Here is a 16328-nt window from a genome sequence, read left to right on the forward strand (position 1 = left end):
AGCATTGGTATTTATACAGCAGTCCAGGGGGAGGAGTCGTGGGTGGAGCCAAGGGTGGAGCCCTGTACAAACTCCTAAGCATTTCCAGCGCTACTCCCCCTAGTGGTCGGGCAACACAACTGCGCTTACAAATGCATGGTCTCATGTATATACAATACAGTGTGAATTACGGAGTTACATTCACCACAGTACCCCAAGTCCCATTGTGTGCAGCTTTCTGCAGTTTTTCTCCATTTAGATGATACTCTGTTCTTTTGCTCTCCCGACCAGAATGAACGACTTCAAATTTCCCCACATTATACTCCATTTGCCAATGTTTGGCTCACTTACCGAACCTATCAATGTATCTTTGCAAACTGTTTGTATCCCTCTCCCAACTTGCCTTTCCACCTATTTCTGTGTTGTCTCCAAATATGTCTACAGTACATTCGCCTCCTTCCTCCAGGTCATTAATATATTGTGTAAACAGTTGGGGGTTCCAGCACTGATCCACGTGGAACCCCATTAGTTCCACGTCATCAACCTGATAATCAGCGCCGGCCCTAGGGTTGCTGGCGCCCCGGGCAAGCTGAACTTCGGCGCCCTTGGGGGGGGGGCGGGGCCGAGGGGGGCCGCGGGGGGGGGCGGGGCCGAGAGGGGGGCGGGGCCGAGGGGGGGGCGGACCCGGGGGGGGCGGACCCGGGGGGAGCGGACCCGAGGGGGGGGCGGGGCGGGCGGACCCGAGGGGGGGGCGGGGCGGGCGGACCCGAGGGGAGGGGACGGGGCGGGCGGACCCGAGGGGGGGGGCGGGGCGGGCGGACCCGAGGGGGGGGGGGCGGGGCGGGCGGACCCGAGGGGGGGGGGGCGGGGCAGGGCGGACCCGAGGGGGGGGCGGGGCGGGCGGACCCGAGGGGGGGGGGGGAGCGGACCGAGCGGGCGAGCGGACCGAGAGGGGGGACCGAGCGGGGGGGCGGACCGAGGGGACGGGGGGGGGGGGGGCGCCCTGGGGGAGTGCGGCCACACTGGGGGAGTGCGGCCACCGCGCATGCGCTGGTTGGCGCCGGCCCAACTGCGCATGCGCGGGACCCGAGTCTGGCGCCCCCTAGCACATGGCGCCCCGGGCAACAGCCCGAGTTGCCGGTGCCTTGAGCCGGCCCTGCTGATAATGAACCCCTTATCCTCACTCGCTATTTCCTGTCCATTAGCCGATTCGCTATCCATGTCAATATACTACCTCCAACATATTGGCTCTTATCTTATGGGTTAACCTTTTGTGAGGTACCTTGTCGCAGGCCTTATGGAAGCCCAAATACTGGTTTCCCTCTATCCACTCTGGTTGTGACTTCCTTGAGAAACTAGTCAGACACAATTACCCTTTCACGAAGCCATGCTGACTCTCTGTAACATTGAGCACAATCACTCTCTCTCTCCTTTTCCACCTCCTCCGGTTTACAGGGGTGATTGTAGTGACTCAATTAAGGTGATATGAAAGTGTAAAGGGCTAAGTCTGATTGACACACTTCCAAACAGTCCTCATATATCATTCTGGATAAACATTGGACTATGAATTCAGAGTGTTGCTTCATTGTGAGTGGACTAGCTAGGATCTCTTTCTTGGGACCTTCTTGACTGCTGTGAATAAGACAATGTCAGCTCCTGCTGCTCCAAATAGTCCCATACCGTCTGGGCTGAATGTGCTTCTATCATTTCCAGAGGTCCTGATGATCGGTGAATTTGTGAGTAAAAGCACACTATTTTATTAAGTTGGTGTTAAAAATGTATTTCTATATACTTATACTTTGAATTGCAGTGTGCCTTTGCCAGAATCCCTGATTTGATAGGGATATATGTAACCAGGATACTCAAAATCAAACAAAGAGCAAGAAAAGGTGGAGAGGAATGAAATGAAAAGAAGAGAGAGATATAAAATAAAAATATTATCCACATCAAAGATCCCTGGCGGCTTACTCTTTAAAAAAAAATAAAAAAATTTTTATTGGAATTTTTTACAGAAAATATAAAACCTCACGACAAACAATGAAATGCAACAAAATAACCCATAATAACTGTAACACCCCCCAGACCGTATCGACGCATGTATCACATCCCCCCACCCCCCCAACCCCAATGAACAACAAAAGAACTTAAAAATAAATTAAAATTAAATAAACAAACATAGTCATTGTCCCCCTCCCCCCCTTTTCCCTCCCCCTTCCCCCCTCCCCCCCGGGTTGCTGCTGCTACTGTCCCCGTACCCTATCGTTGAGCCAGAAAATCGAGAAAAGGTTGCCACCGCCTTGTACCGTGTACCTTGTACCTTGTACCTTGTACAAGAACCCTTGTACCGACCCTCTCAGGGCGAATTTGACCTTCTCTAGCTTAATGAAACCTGCCATGTCATTGATCCAGGTCACCACACTTGGGGGCCTCGCATCCTTCCATTGTAGCAAGATCCTTCGCCGGGCTACTAGGGACGCAAAGGCCAGCACACCGGCCTCTTTCACCTCCTACACTCCCGGCTCCACCCCAACCCCAAAAATCGCGAGTCCCCATCCTGGCTTGACCCTGCCTGGTGGCTTACTCTATTACAGCGGTCCTGGGGCAGTGGGATGGGGGCGGGGGGGAAGGCTAGTGGGGTCACCTTCATACTTAAGGGTGGGGGGTCACCCAGGCAAACCAGGAGTGGGGGCAGCAGTGCGGTGGGTGAGGGGCGTGGGGGTGAGTGTGTGTGTGTTTGTGGCCGACCTGCCGGGGGTGTGGCAGGTCACGGGACTTTGCTATTGGGCCGTCAAGATAGTGGCCTGATATCGGGATATCCTCAGGACTCCTCAGATAGAAGCAGTCCATGTCCAAATGCAACAAGACCTGGACACTATCTAGGCTTGGACTGACAAGTGCCAAGTAACATTCATAACACACAGTGCCAGGCAATGACCATCTCCTACAAGAGAGGATCGAACCATCGCCCCCTGACATTCAATGACAGCCCCATCGCTGAATCCCCCATAATCAATATCCTGGGGGTTATCTTTGATCAGCAACTGAATTGGGCTAACCATATTAATGCTGTGGCTGCCAGGGCAGGTCAAAGGCTAGGAATCCTACGGAGAGTAACTCACCTCCTGACCCCCTAAATCCTGTCCACCATCTACAAGGCACAAGTCAGGAGTGTAATGGAATACTCTCCACTTGCCTGGATGAGTGCAGCTCCAACAACACTCAAGAAGCTCGACACCATCCAGGACAAAGCAGCCTCACTTGATTGCTCCCCCTTCCACAAACATTCAATCCCTCCACCACCGGCGAACAGTGGCAGCCGTATGCACCATCTACAAGATGCACTGCAGTAACTCACCAAGGTTCCTTAGGCAGCACCTTCCAAACCCATGAACACGACCATCTAGAAGGACAAGAGCATCAGATACCTGGGAACTCCATCACCTGGAGGTTCCCCTCCAAGTCGCTCACCACCCTGACTTGGAAATATATCTCCATTCCTCCACTGTCACTGGGAAAAAATACTGGAACTCCCTCCCTAACAGCCCAGTGGGACTGCAGAGGTTCAAAAAGGCAACTCACCACCACCTTCTGAAGGGCAACTAGAGATGGGCAATAAATGCTGGCCTAGCCAGCGACACCCACAACCTGTAAATTAATTTTAAAAATCCCTCGTATGCCACCCATGCATAAATTTTCATGGCATGGAACACTGAATTGCATCCCGCTTTATGACTGCCAGGGGATCGTAAAACTGGTGCAACTCAGCTCCAGCGGGAGAACATCACCCAGACGGAGAATCCTCCCCATTATCTCTGCTTCTCTCTCCACAGGTGCTGCCAGACTTTCTGAGATGTTTCAGGGTTTTCTGTTTTTATTGCTCTTTTGTACGATTGCCCGAAACCAGCTTCCTCCACCGCACCTGCTTTCATTTCCCCACATCTGTAGGTAACAGGGTTGATGTGCAGGGGGTGATTATACAGATCAGCCTCTTTGTGAGGTAACTTGATTGATGTTCTTGTACAAAGCTGGTACAGAAAAAAATCAGGTGGACATGTTTGGAGGCCACTAAACCTAACTGTATGTCCAGGGCTTCAACTATCGAATATGAATGTGTGCCTATACGTCTTGTCTTTCCAGTGTATCTCCAGTGCTTCTGTGAGATTGTGCCAAATTGGAAGTTGACGGGAAACCATGACATTTCTCTGGACCCGACCTCATTAATTATGCACCCGGGGGTTTCGCGCCATAATCCTTGGCAGGCGAGACTTGAATGTACTTTTCTCTCGGGCAGCATGTGGCACAGTGGTTAGCACTGCTGCCTACGGCGCTGAGGACCCGGGGTTCGATCCCGGCCCCGGGTCACTGTCCGTGTGGAGTTTGCACATTCTCTCCGTGTTTGCGTGGGTTTCACACCCACAACCCAAAGATGTGCAGGTTAGGTGGAATGACCATGCTAAATTGCCCCTTAATTGGAAAAAAAAAAAATTGGGTACTCTAAATTAAAAAAAAAGAATATACATTTCCCATCGTCAAATCCGGGTGCCATATTTAAAAGGTGCCCAACATCACTGACCCACCATTGAGGCTGCAAGGAGGACCTCCTTGAAGACACTGAAGCTGAAAGGTCCAGCTGTCAGATACTGCCCCCACCCGGTGCTGTGGTGTTCCAGGGTCACTGGCGGCCTCCCTCATGAACTATGGAGGAGCCCCAGGCATTCTTTTTTAAAAAATATTTTTTATTCTCCTCCTTTTTCACATTTCCTCCCAAATTTACACCCACCAACAATAAACAATAATCAGTAACGATGTAATGCCAATCCCCATATCAATAACAACGATCCCATCCTCCCACCAAACCCCAGACATTAGCCCGCATGTTAACATAAACAAATGACAAAGAGCAATCAGGAATCACCCACAGTCACCATTAATACATACAGTCCCCCTCCCCCCAACCCCCTCAGACCCAAACCCCCCTAATGTTTGATGTGATCCAATTTTCGAAAGTGCGTAATGAATAGTGCCCAATAATTGTAGAACCCCTCCATCCTTCCCCTCAGTTCAAATTTCACCTTTTCAAGCATTAAGATTTCCAGCAGGTCCCCCCACAACAGATAGAGAAATACAGCACAGAACAGGCCCCTTCGGCCCACGAGGTTGCGCCGAACTTTTGTCCTAGGTTAATCATAGAATTTTGGACACTAAGGGCAATTTTTCATGGCCAATCCACCCAACCTGCACATCTTTGGACTGTGGGAGGAAACCGGAGCACCCGGAGGAAACCCACGCACACACGTGGAGGATGTGCAGACTCCACACAGACAGTGACCCAAGTCGAAATCGAACTTGGGACCCTGGAGCTGTGAAGCAATTGTGCGATCCACAATGCTACCGTGCTGCCCTTAAGAAGAAGTTAACCAACACTCCATTATTCTACCCTAATCCATGTACCTATCCAATAGCCGCTTGAAGGTCCCTAACGTTTCTGACTTAACTACTTCCACAGGCAGTGCATTCCATGCCCCCACTACTCTCTGGGTAAAGAACCTACCTCTGACATCTCCTCTATATCTTCCACCATTTATCTTAAATTTATGTCCCCTTGTAATGGTGTGTTCCACCCAGGGAAAAAGTCTCTGACTGTCTACTCTATCTATTCCCCTGATCATCTTATAAACCTCTATCAAGTCGCCCCTCATCCTTCTCCGTTCTAATGAGAAAAGGCCTAGCACCCTCAACCTTTCCTCGTATTACCTACTCTCCATTCCAAGCAACATCCTAGTAAATCTCCTTTGCACCTTTTCCAAAGCTTCCACATCCTTCCTAAAATGAGGCGACCAGAACTGCACACAGTACTCCAAATGTGGCCTGACCAAGGTTTTGTACAGCTGCATCATCACCTCACGGCTCTTAAATTCAATCCCTCTGCTAATGAATGCTAGCACACCATAGGCCTTCTTCACAGCTCTATCCACTTGAGTGGCAACTTTCAAAGATCTATGAACATAGACCCCAAAATCTCTCTGCTCCTCCACATTGCCAAGAACCCTACCGTTAACCCTGTATTCCGCATTCATATTTGTCCTTCCAAAATGGACAATCTCACACTTGTCAGGGTTAAACTCCATCTGCCACTTCTCAGCCCAGCTCTGCATCCTATCTATGTCTCTTTGAAGCCGACAACAGCCCTCCTCACTATCCACAACTCCACCAATCTTCGTATCATCTGCAAATTTACTGACCCACCCTTCAACTCCCTCATCCAAGTCGTTAATGAAAATCACAAACAGCAGAGGACCCAGAACTGATCCCTGCCACTGATAACTGGGCTCAAGGCTGAATATTTGCCATCCACCACCACTCTCTGTCTTCTATCGGTTAGCCAGTTTGTTATCCAACTGGCCAAATTTCCCACTGTCCCATGCCTCCTTACTTTCTGCACAAGCCTACAATGGGGAACCTTATCAAATGCCTTACTAAAATCCATGTACACTGCATCCACTGCTTTACCTTCATCCAAATGCTTGGTCACCTCCTCAAAGAAGTCAATAAGACTTGTAAGGCAAGACCTACCCCTCACAAATCCGTGCTGACTATCCCTAATCAAGCAGTGCCTTTCCAGATGCTCAGAAATCCTATCCCTCAGTACCCTTTCCATTACTTTGCCGACCACCGAAGTAAGACTAACTGGCCTGTAATTCCCAGGGTTATCCCGATTCCCTTTTTTGAACAGGGGCACGACATTCGCCACTCTCCAATCCTCTGGTACCACCCCTGTTGACAGCGAGGACGAAAAGATCATTGCCAACGGCTCTGCAATTTCATTTCTTGCTTCCCATAGAATCCTTGGATATATCCTGTCAGGCCCGGGGGACTTGTCTATCCTCAAGTTATTCAAAACGCGCAACACATCTTCCTTCCTGACAAGTATCTCCTCGAGCTTATCAGTCTGTTTCACACTGTCCTCTCCAACAATATGGCCCCTCTCGTTTGTAAATACTGAAGAAAAATACTTGTTCAAGACCTCGCCTATCTCTTCAGACTCAATACACAATCTCCCGCTACTGTCCTTGATCGGACCTACCCTCACTCTAGTCATTCTCATATTTCTCACATATGTGTAAAAGGCCTTGGGGTTTTCCTTGATCCTACCTGCCAAAGATTTTTCATGTCCTCTCTTAGCTCTCCTAATCCCTTTCTTCAGTTCCCTCCTGGCTATCTTGTATCCCTCCAGCGCCCTGTCTGAACCTTGTTTCTTCAGCCTTACATAAGTCTCCTTCTTCCTCTTAACAAGACATTCAACCTCTCTTGTCAACCATGGTTCCCTCACTCGACCATCTCTTCCCTGCCGAACAGGGACATACATATCAAAGACACGCAGTACCTGTTCCTTGAACAAGTTCCACATTTCACTTGTGTCCTTCCCTGACAGCCTATGTTCCCAACTTCTGCAGTTCAATTCTTGTCTGACAGCATTGTATTTACCCTTCCCCCAATTGTAAACCTTGCCCTGTTGCACGCACCTATCCCTCTCCATAACTAAAGTGAAAGTCACAGAATTGTGGTCACTACCTCCAAAATGCTCCCCCACTAACAAATCTATCACCTGCCCTGGTTCATTACCAAGTACTAAATCCAATATGGCCTCCCCTCTGGTCGGACAATCTACATACTGTGTTAGAAAAGCTTCCTGGACACACTGCACAAACACTACCCCATCCAAACTATTTGATCTAAAGAGTTTCCACTCAATGTTTGGGAAGTTGAAGTCACCCATGACTCCTACCCTGTGACTTCTGCACCTTTCCAAAATCTGTTTCCCAATCTGTTCCTCCACATCTCTGCTGCTATTGGGGGGCCTATAGAAAACTCCCAACAAGGTGACTGCTCCTTTCCTATTTCTGACTTCAACCCATATTACCTCAGTCGGCAGATCCCCCTCGAACTGCCTTTCTGCAGCTGTTATACTATCTCTAATTAACAATGCCACCCCCCCCCCCCACCTCTTTTACCATCCTCCCTAATCTTGTTGAAACATCTATAACTAGGGACCTCCAACAACCATTTCTGCCCCTCTTCTATCCAAGTTTTCGTGATGGCCACCACATCATAGTCCCTAGTAACGATCCATGCCTTAAGTTCACCCACCTTATTCCTGATGCTTCTTGAATTAAAGTATACACACTTCAACCCATCTCCTTGCCTGCAAGTACTCTTCTTTGTCAGTGTTACCTTCCCCACTGCATCACTACGTGCTTTGGCATCCTGAATATCGGCTTCCTTAGTTGCTGGACTACAGATCCGGTTCCCATTCCCCTGCCAAATTAGTTTAAACCCTCCCGAAGAGTACTAGAAAACCTACCCCCCAGGATATTGGTGCCCCTCTGGTTCAGATGCAACCCGTCCTGCTTGTACAGGTCCCACCTTCCCCAGAATGCGCTCCAATTATCCAAATACCTGAAGTCCTCCCTCCTGCACCATTCCTGCAGCCACGTGTTCAACTGCACTCTCTCCCTATTCCTAGCCTCGCTATCACGTGGCACCGGCAACAAACCAGAGATGACAACTCTGTCTGTCCTGGCCTTTAACTTCCAGCCTAACTCCCTAAACTTGTTTATTATCTCCACACCCTTTCCTACCTACGTCGTTGGTACCAATGTGCACCACGACTTCTGGCTGCTCACCCTCCCCCTTCAGGATCCTGAAGACACGATCTGAGATATCCCTGGCCCTGGCACCCGGGAGGCAACATACCTTTCGGGAGTCTCGCTCGCGACCACAGAATCTCCCATCTATTCCCCTAACCATTAAATCTCCTATTACTATTGTTTTTCTATGCTCCCCCTTCCCTTCTGAGCCCCAGAGCCAGACTCAGTGCCAGAGATCTGGCCGCTGGGGCCTTCCCCCGGTAGGTCACCCCCCCCCCACAGCATCCAAAACGGTATACTTGTTTTGAAGGGGAATGGCCACGAGAGATCCCTGCACTGTCTGCCTGTTAGTTTTCTTTCCCCTGACTGTAACCCAGCTACTCTTGTCCAGTACCTTTGGTGTGGCTACCTCCGTGTAACTCTTCTCAATAACCCCCTCTGCCTCCCGGATGATCCGAAGTTCATCCAGCTCCAGCTCCAGTTCCCTAACACGGTCTCTGAGGAGCTGGAGTTGAGTGCACTTCCCACAGGTATAGTCAGCGGGGACACCGGTGGTATCCCTCACCACCCACATCCTACAGGAGGAGCATGCAACTGCCCTAGCCTCCATCCCCTCTTACTTTACAGAGTATAGCTGCCCCGTGGACCAACTGGACCTCCGCCCTCCGACTCTGCTTCCAGTCAGCTGTACTCTAAACTCCTGGCTCCCTTCACACTCTTTGATAAATATAGGAAATGAAATGTAAGGAGCACCTTACTCCCTCCTCACTTAACTCCCTCAGTCACCAAACTCTCACTGTAGCACTCAAATGCCACAAGCTCAGCACTCCCTCAGTCACCAAACTCTCACTTTAGCACTCAAATGCCAAAAGCTCAGCACTCCCTCAGTCACCAAACTCTCACTGTAGCACTCAAATGCCACAAGCTCAGCACTCCCTCAGTCACCAAACTCTCACTGTAGCACTCAAATGCCACAAGCTCAGCACTCCAGTGCAAACTAAGTCTGCACTGTAACTAGCTCCTATTTATACTGTGACTCTAGCCTCTGAAAACTGTCCTAATCCAATTAACTAATTAACAAGCTCCAGCTGCAAGTAGCTACAAGTAGAACCTTGTTTAAAGCTGATTCAAAATTCACCTTCTTATTGACCAATCAGCAACTTTTAAGTTAATTAACTAAATAAAAGAAATACTAGACTTTAAATAAAAATGAACCCTTATACTCCCTCAGTCACCAAACTCTCACTGTAGCACTCAAATGCCACAAGCTCAGCACTCCAGTGCATAGGGTGGAGAGGTTGCTCTCCATCCCAACAGGATCCGCCTTCGGGCGATCAACGAGGCGAAGGCTACAACATCTGCCTCCGCGCCCGTTTCCAACCCCAGCTGGTCCGATACCCCGAATATGGCCTCCCGATGGCCCGGGTCCAGTTTCACATGCACCACTTTAGAGATTACCCCAAACACCTTCCAGTAATCCTCCAGCTTTGGACAGGACCAAAACATATGAATGTGGTTTGTGGGGGCCCCCCCGCAATGTTCACACACACCTTCCACCCCTTCAAAGAGCCGCCTCATCCTCGCCCTTGTAAAGTGCGCTCTCTACACCACCTTCAGCTGTATCAGCCCCAACCGCGCACACGTGGTGGAGGCGTTCACCCTCCGGAGCACCTCACGCAGAACCCCTCCTCTATATCCTCTCCCAACTCTTCCTCCCACTTCGCCTTGATCCCTTCTAGCGGTGCCTTCTCCTCCTCCAAGATAGCCTCGTAAACCGCCGATACTACCCCCCAGCGCCGGCGCCCCGGGCAAGCTGAACTTCGGCGCCCTTCGGGGGGGGGGCTCCGTTCACCGGGGTGGGGGTGGGGGGGGGGGGGGGCGCCGGAGTGACCTGGTACATGATCGGGACCCACCGATCGGCGGGCCGGTCTCTCTGTCGGCAGGCCTCCTTTCTTTCACCGGCGAGCCTGGATCCATCCGCCATGTTTGTGCGGGGCGGCCTGGGGGAGGGCGGCCACTGCGCATGCGCTGGTTGGCACCGGCCCAACTGCGCATGCGCGGGACCCGAGTCTTTTACGCGGCGCCGGGTCTCTGACGCCGGTCACGCACTCCTTGATGGCGCCCCCTAGCACATGGCGCCCCAGGCGACTGCCCGAGTTGCCGGTACCGTGAGCCGGCCCTGCTACCCCCTTCTCCAGTCCCACTGTCATCAGCACCTCCTCCAGCAATTTGGAAGCCGACTCTACTGGGAAGCTCTGTAACTCCTTTCTGGCAAAGTCTCGAACCTGCATGTATCTAAATATTTCCTCTGCTCCAGCCCATACTTCGCTCCCAGCTCCTTCTGTCCCGCAAAACGACCCCCAAGAAATAAATCTTTTAGTGTCCTAATTCCTTTCTCCTCCCATCTCACTTCCCTGGCTTAAATCTATGATTCCCCCGAATCGACATTTCCCTTGACCCTGCCCTCAACCCAAAGTGTTGGCGAAACTGCCTCCAAATTCTCAATGAAGCTATTATTACCGGACTCCCCAAGTATCTCCCCGGGAGCGGGGCTGTTGCTAGCGCCTTCAATCCCGACCCCCTCCCCAAACTCTCCTCTATTCTGACCCATTGGGAGTCAACCCCTCTGACCCAGCTCCGTACCTTCTCCACATTCGCCGCCCAGTAATAATACATCAGGTTCGGAAGACCCAAACCCCCTGCCTGCCTTCCCCTCTGTAGCAGCACCTTTTTCATTCTGGCCAGCTTCCCTCCCATATGAACGAGGTAATCATCCCTTCAATCGCTCTAAAAACAGGAATCGCGGCAGCACATTCAGTGTAACCGCCTGTACCCGACCCGCCAGTGACAGAGGGAGACCATCCCACCTTGCCAGATCAGCTTTCACCCTCCCCACCAAACTAGAAATGTTGTACCTATGGAGCCCCCCCCCCCATCTCGAGCAACCTGCACCCCCCAGGTACCTAAAGTGAGTCCCTGCCCTACAGAATGGCATCCCCCCTGCCCCCACCCCCGGCCGAGACACCACAAAATATTCACTCTTGTCTCGATTTAATTTGTACTCTGAGAAAGACCCAAACACTCGAAGCAGCTCCAATATTCACCCTATTGACACACTTGGTTCCGACACGTATAATAAGTCATCGGCATATAAGGACACCCTATTCTCTATCCCGCCCCACACTATCTCTTTCCATACCCCCAAACTTCTTAATGCGATGGCCAATGGCTCAATCGCGAGTGCAAACAGCAGGAGGGATATAGGACATCCCTGCCTCATCCCACGGTGGAGAGAAAAGTATTCTGAGCTGATATTGTTTGTGCGGATGCTGGCTCTCGGCTCCTTATATAATAGCTTTACCCAATTCACAAACCTGTGTCCAATTCCAAACCGCTCCAGAACTGCCATCAAATACCCCCATTCTACCCGGTCAAACGCTTTCACGTCGTCCAACGTGACAATCCCCTCCGCCGGTACCATAACCACGTTCAATACACTCTTAATGTTCAAAAAGAGCTGCCTCCCTTTCACGAACCCCATCTGGTCTTCACCTATCACCTTCAGGAGGCACTCCTCCAGCCTACCTGACAGTACCTTCGCCAATATCTTTGTGTCCATGTTTAAAAGTGATAGGGGCCTATACGACCCACACTCCGTCGGATCCTTTTCTTTCTTAGGTAACAGGGAAATCGATGCCTGTCTCAAAGTCTGTGGTAACACCCCCTTCCCTATCGCCTCCTCAAACATCCCCACCATCAGCAGTACCAGCTTATTTTTGAATTTTTTATAATATTCCAGCGGAAACCCATCCGGCCCTGCCACCTTCCCCGACTGCATCCTCCCAATCGCATCTTTTATCTCCTGCTCCACTATCGCCCCCTCTATTGTAGCCCTGTCCCCCTCCCCTAACCTCGGGTACTCCAACCCATCTAGAAATTCCTGCATCTCCCAGCCTCCCCCCAGGTGGCTCTGACCTGTGCAACCTCTCAGAATTAGTTAAAGACCTTGATAATCTGATCTGGAGCTACCACCAACTTCCCTGCCCTGTCCCACACCTGGACAATTTCCCTTCCCGCAGCCTCCCTACGGAGCTGACCCGCCAACATACAGCCTGCCTTCTCTCCATGCTCGTAAACCGCCCCCCTTGCTCGCCTCAATTGGCGTACCGCTTTCCTGGTAGATACTCGGTCAAAGCTCGCCTGGAGTTCCTTCCTCTTTTCCAACTGCGCTGGGTCCCTATCTTCTGCAAACCTCCTGTCTACCTCCAGCATCTCATCTATTACCCTCTGACAGTCCAACCTCGCCTCTTTGTCTAGCCAAGCCTTGAACGAGATCACCTCACCCCTCACCACCCCCTTTAAAGCCTCCCAGACAACCGCCTTTGACACCTCACACGTGCAGTTAAAACGTACGTATTCCTCGATTACTTTTTCAATTTTGTCACAAAACCCTTGGTCCCCCAACATTGCCGCATCTAACTTACACCATGGTCTCTGTACCATCCCCTTCTCCAGTACCCTATCCACCCAATGCGGAGCATGATCTGATATTGCAATTGCCGAGTTATCCGGCCCTTTAACCCCAGCCAGCAGCGCCTTCCCCACCATGAAAAAGTCAATCCACGAGTATACCTTATGGAACACTGAGAAAAACGAGCACTCCTGCTCCCTCAGGTACAGAAACCTCCAAGGGTCTACCCCTCCCACTTCCACCATTAGTCCAGCTAGCGCCTTCGCAACCCCTGACGGGATCTGCGAGCGCGGCCGTGACCTGTCAAATTTTGGCTCCTGTACCAAGTTCCAGTCCCTCCCCACTATCAGTTCATGAGCGTCCAAATCGGGGATGGGCCCCAAACACCTTCTTCGCGAATCCCCACATCATCCCAATTGGGACCTGTAGGAGCGGTTTCAGGGCCTGTGTATTGAGTCGGCTTCCACATGGGCTTTTCTCCTGTGGCTCAACTCAGTACAAAGAGCAGCAGACACATCAACAATCTGAGGACGGTTTAATTTTCTACAAGCTTGCTTTCACGTACATAAGAGATCAGACATGGAAAGCTGCCAAGATCCTTCTACAGAACAAAGACATAAACTCAGTACATAGACAACTTTCAAAAATCAATAGCCCTTCCCAGTTGGACGCGATCGAATCACTGAAGTTGCTATGTTAAACTTATCCAATAGAATCGCAAGCAACCCATGATTGATGCCAGGATCCTCAATCTCAGCATCCTGTGCTGATTGTTTGTGAGAAACAGAACAACAGAACCAGCATCCTGGATTGTTTCACTATTGATTACTTACTACTGCTATGTCCTAAAAATACATGTTTAATGGTTAATAATGATTACTCGGTACTCTTCCTATAATTCATCTCAATCCTTAATAAAGTAACTTATGTAAAACTACTCTCGTGGCATGCTAACTATTCAGTTTTAAGAGGTATCATCGCTGAACCCCCCCCCTTCAGGACCATCTACACTTACCAGCACCACTAGCCTCCCATCCAGTACCCCATCACAATCACATACCTACCCCCTGATCTTCAACCACCTTCTCCATCTAGAACCGTACCCTTTTGCTGACCATTACCGCTACCCCTCAAGCTCTTCCGTCAAATCTAGAATGAAACACCTGACTAATCCAGCCCATTTTAAGTTTCATTTGGTCCTTCACCCTCAGGTGAGTCTCCTACATCAGACTCCTATTTATTGACTACAGCTCCGCCTTCAACACCATAATCCCAGCCAAGCTCATATCAGAGCTCCAGAACCTAGGACTTGGCTCTCCACTCTGCAACTGGATCCTTGACTTTCTGACCAACAGACTACAATCAGTAAGAATGAACAACAACACCTCCTCCACAATAGTCCTCAATACCGGTGCTCTGCAAGGCTGCGTACTTAGCCCCCTACTCTACTCCCTGTACACACACGACTGCATGGCAAAACTTGGTTCCAACTCCATCTACAAGTTTGCTGACGATACGACCATAGTGGGTCGGATCTCGAATAACAATGAGTCAGAATACAGGAGAGAGATTGAGAACCTTGTGGAGTGGTGTAGCGACACCGATCTCTCCCTCAATGCCAGCAAAACTAAAGAGCTGGTCATTGACTTCAGGAAGCAAAGTACTGTACACACCCCTGTCAGCATCAACGGAGCCGAAGTGGAGATGGTCAGCAGTTTCAAATTCCAAAAATCTGTCCTGGTCCACCCACGTCGACGCTACCACCAAGAAAGCACAACAGCGCCTATACTTCCTCAGGAAACTAAGGAAATTTGGCATGTCCACACTAACCCTTACCAATCTTTACAGATGCACCATAGAAAGCATCCTATCAGGCTGCATCACAGCCTGGTATGGCAACTGCTCGGCCCAGGACCTGCCTCCCATCCATTGACTCCATCTACACCTCCCGCTGCCTGGGGAAAGCGGGCAGCATAATCAAAGATCCCTCCCACCCGGCTTACTCACTCTTCCAACTTCTTCCATCGGGCAGGAGATACAGAAGTCTGAGAACACGCACGAACAGACTCAAAAACAGCTTCTTCCCGACTGTCACCGGACTCCTAAATGACCCTCTTATTGACTGACCTCATTAACACTACACCCTGTATGCTTCATTCGATGCCAATGCTTATGTAGTTACATTGTATATCTTGTGTTGCCCTATTATGTATTTTCTTTTATTTCCTTTTCTTCCCATGTACTGAATGATCTGTTGAGCTGCTCGCAGAAAAATACTTTTCACTGTACCTCGGTACATGTGACAATAAACAAATCCAAATCCAAATCCTGCAGCATTGCTATATCGGCCTTCAAACTTTTAAGATCCGCAAGCACGCTTGATCTCTTGACTGGGCCTCCCAGCCCCCTCATGTTCCACGTGACTATACTAACTGGGACTCTCTCACCGCCACACTCCCCCCCCCTTATCCACAATCATCATACCATCGGGCCCTGCCCCATGTGCCTGACCAGTCCATTTCCATTATTAACATTGAATCCCCTCCCCCCCCTCCCAGAATCACTCCCTGCACTTCCCCTCGAAAAAATCTCACCCAGTATGGATCCACCCCCCCCCAACTTGCTCGCCTCTTAGGACCATCGAAACCTGCTAACCAGGCTCCATGTCCGCAGCCCTCCTCTCTCCTCACCTCGGTTCACTAGCCATCTTTAGTTAGCTAATGCGGGTAGTCCCCACCTCCCCCATGAAGGCATAGCTTCTCCTCTCACCCAGTCCCAGAAGAAAAGGAAAAACAATCTAACCCATGCAATTCAATGAAATAACATATAATCGCTGCAACGACAAAAAGGAGCAAAATTGCCTATCAAACCAAACAAAAACTTATAACTCTATAACAATGTGAAGTTAAGTAGGCTACAATACAGGTCAGTGAAAAGAAAGTTAGAACATTTATACATTTTCCAGCTCCCCAATCACAGTCCATGATCTCTCTCTTCCAGCTCCAATCCTCACTTCTGTCCCAAGCCTTCTGTCTTCATGAACGCCTCAGCCACCTCCACCGTTTCAAAATAAAAATCTTTGGCGTTGTACGTTACCGTCAGCTTTGCCGGGTATACCATACCAAATCGCAGTCCCTTGTTGTACAGTGCCGCCTTCACTCGGCTGAACGCTGCTCGTCTCTTTGCCAACTCCACCATCAAGTCTTGGTAATCCGAACTCCAGCACCATC

The 16328-nt window shown here is 50.3% G+C and overlaps 1 protein-coding gene across 2 annotated transcripts in view; it reads left to right on the forward strand.

Moving 5' to 3' along the window:
• Positions 1–1599: 1599 nt before the first annotated feature.
• The window catches only part of LOC119966794 (myelin and lymphocyte protein-like), a 45941-nt gene continuing 31212 nt past the window's right edge, over positions 1600–16328 (forward strand). For both annotated transcript variants that reach the window (XM_038798772.1, XM_038798771.1), the window contains exon 1: positions 1600–1715. In XM_038798772.1, the coding sequence (XP_038654700.1) occupies positions 1626–1715 (90 nt within the window). In that variant the 5' untranslated portion in view covers positions 1600–1625. The remainder of the gene's footprint in view (positions 1716–16328) is intronic.

The sequence above is a fragment of the Scyliorhinus canicula genome, chromosome 6 (genome assembly GCF_902713615.1).
Source record: "Scyliorhinus canicula chromosome 6, sScyCan1.1, whole genome shotgun sequence".
NCBI lineage: Eukaryota > Metazoa > Chordata > Chondrichthyes > Carcharhiniformes > Scyliorhinidae > Scyliorhinus > Scyliorhinus canicula.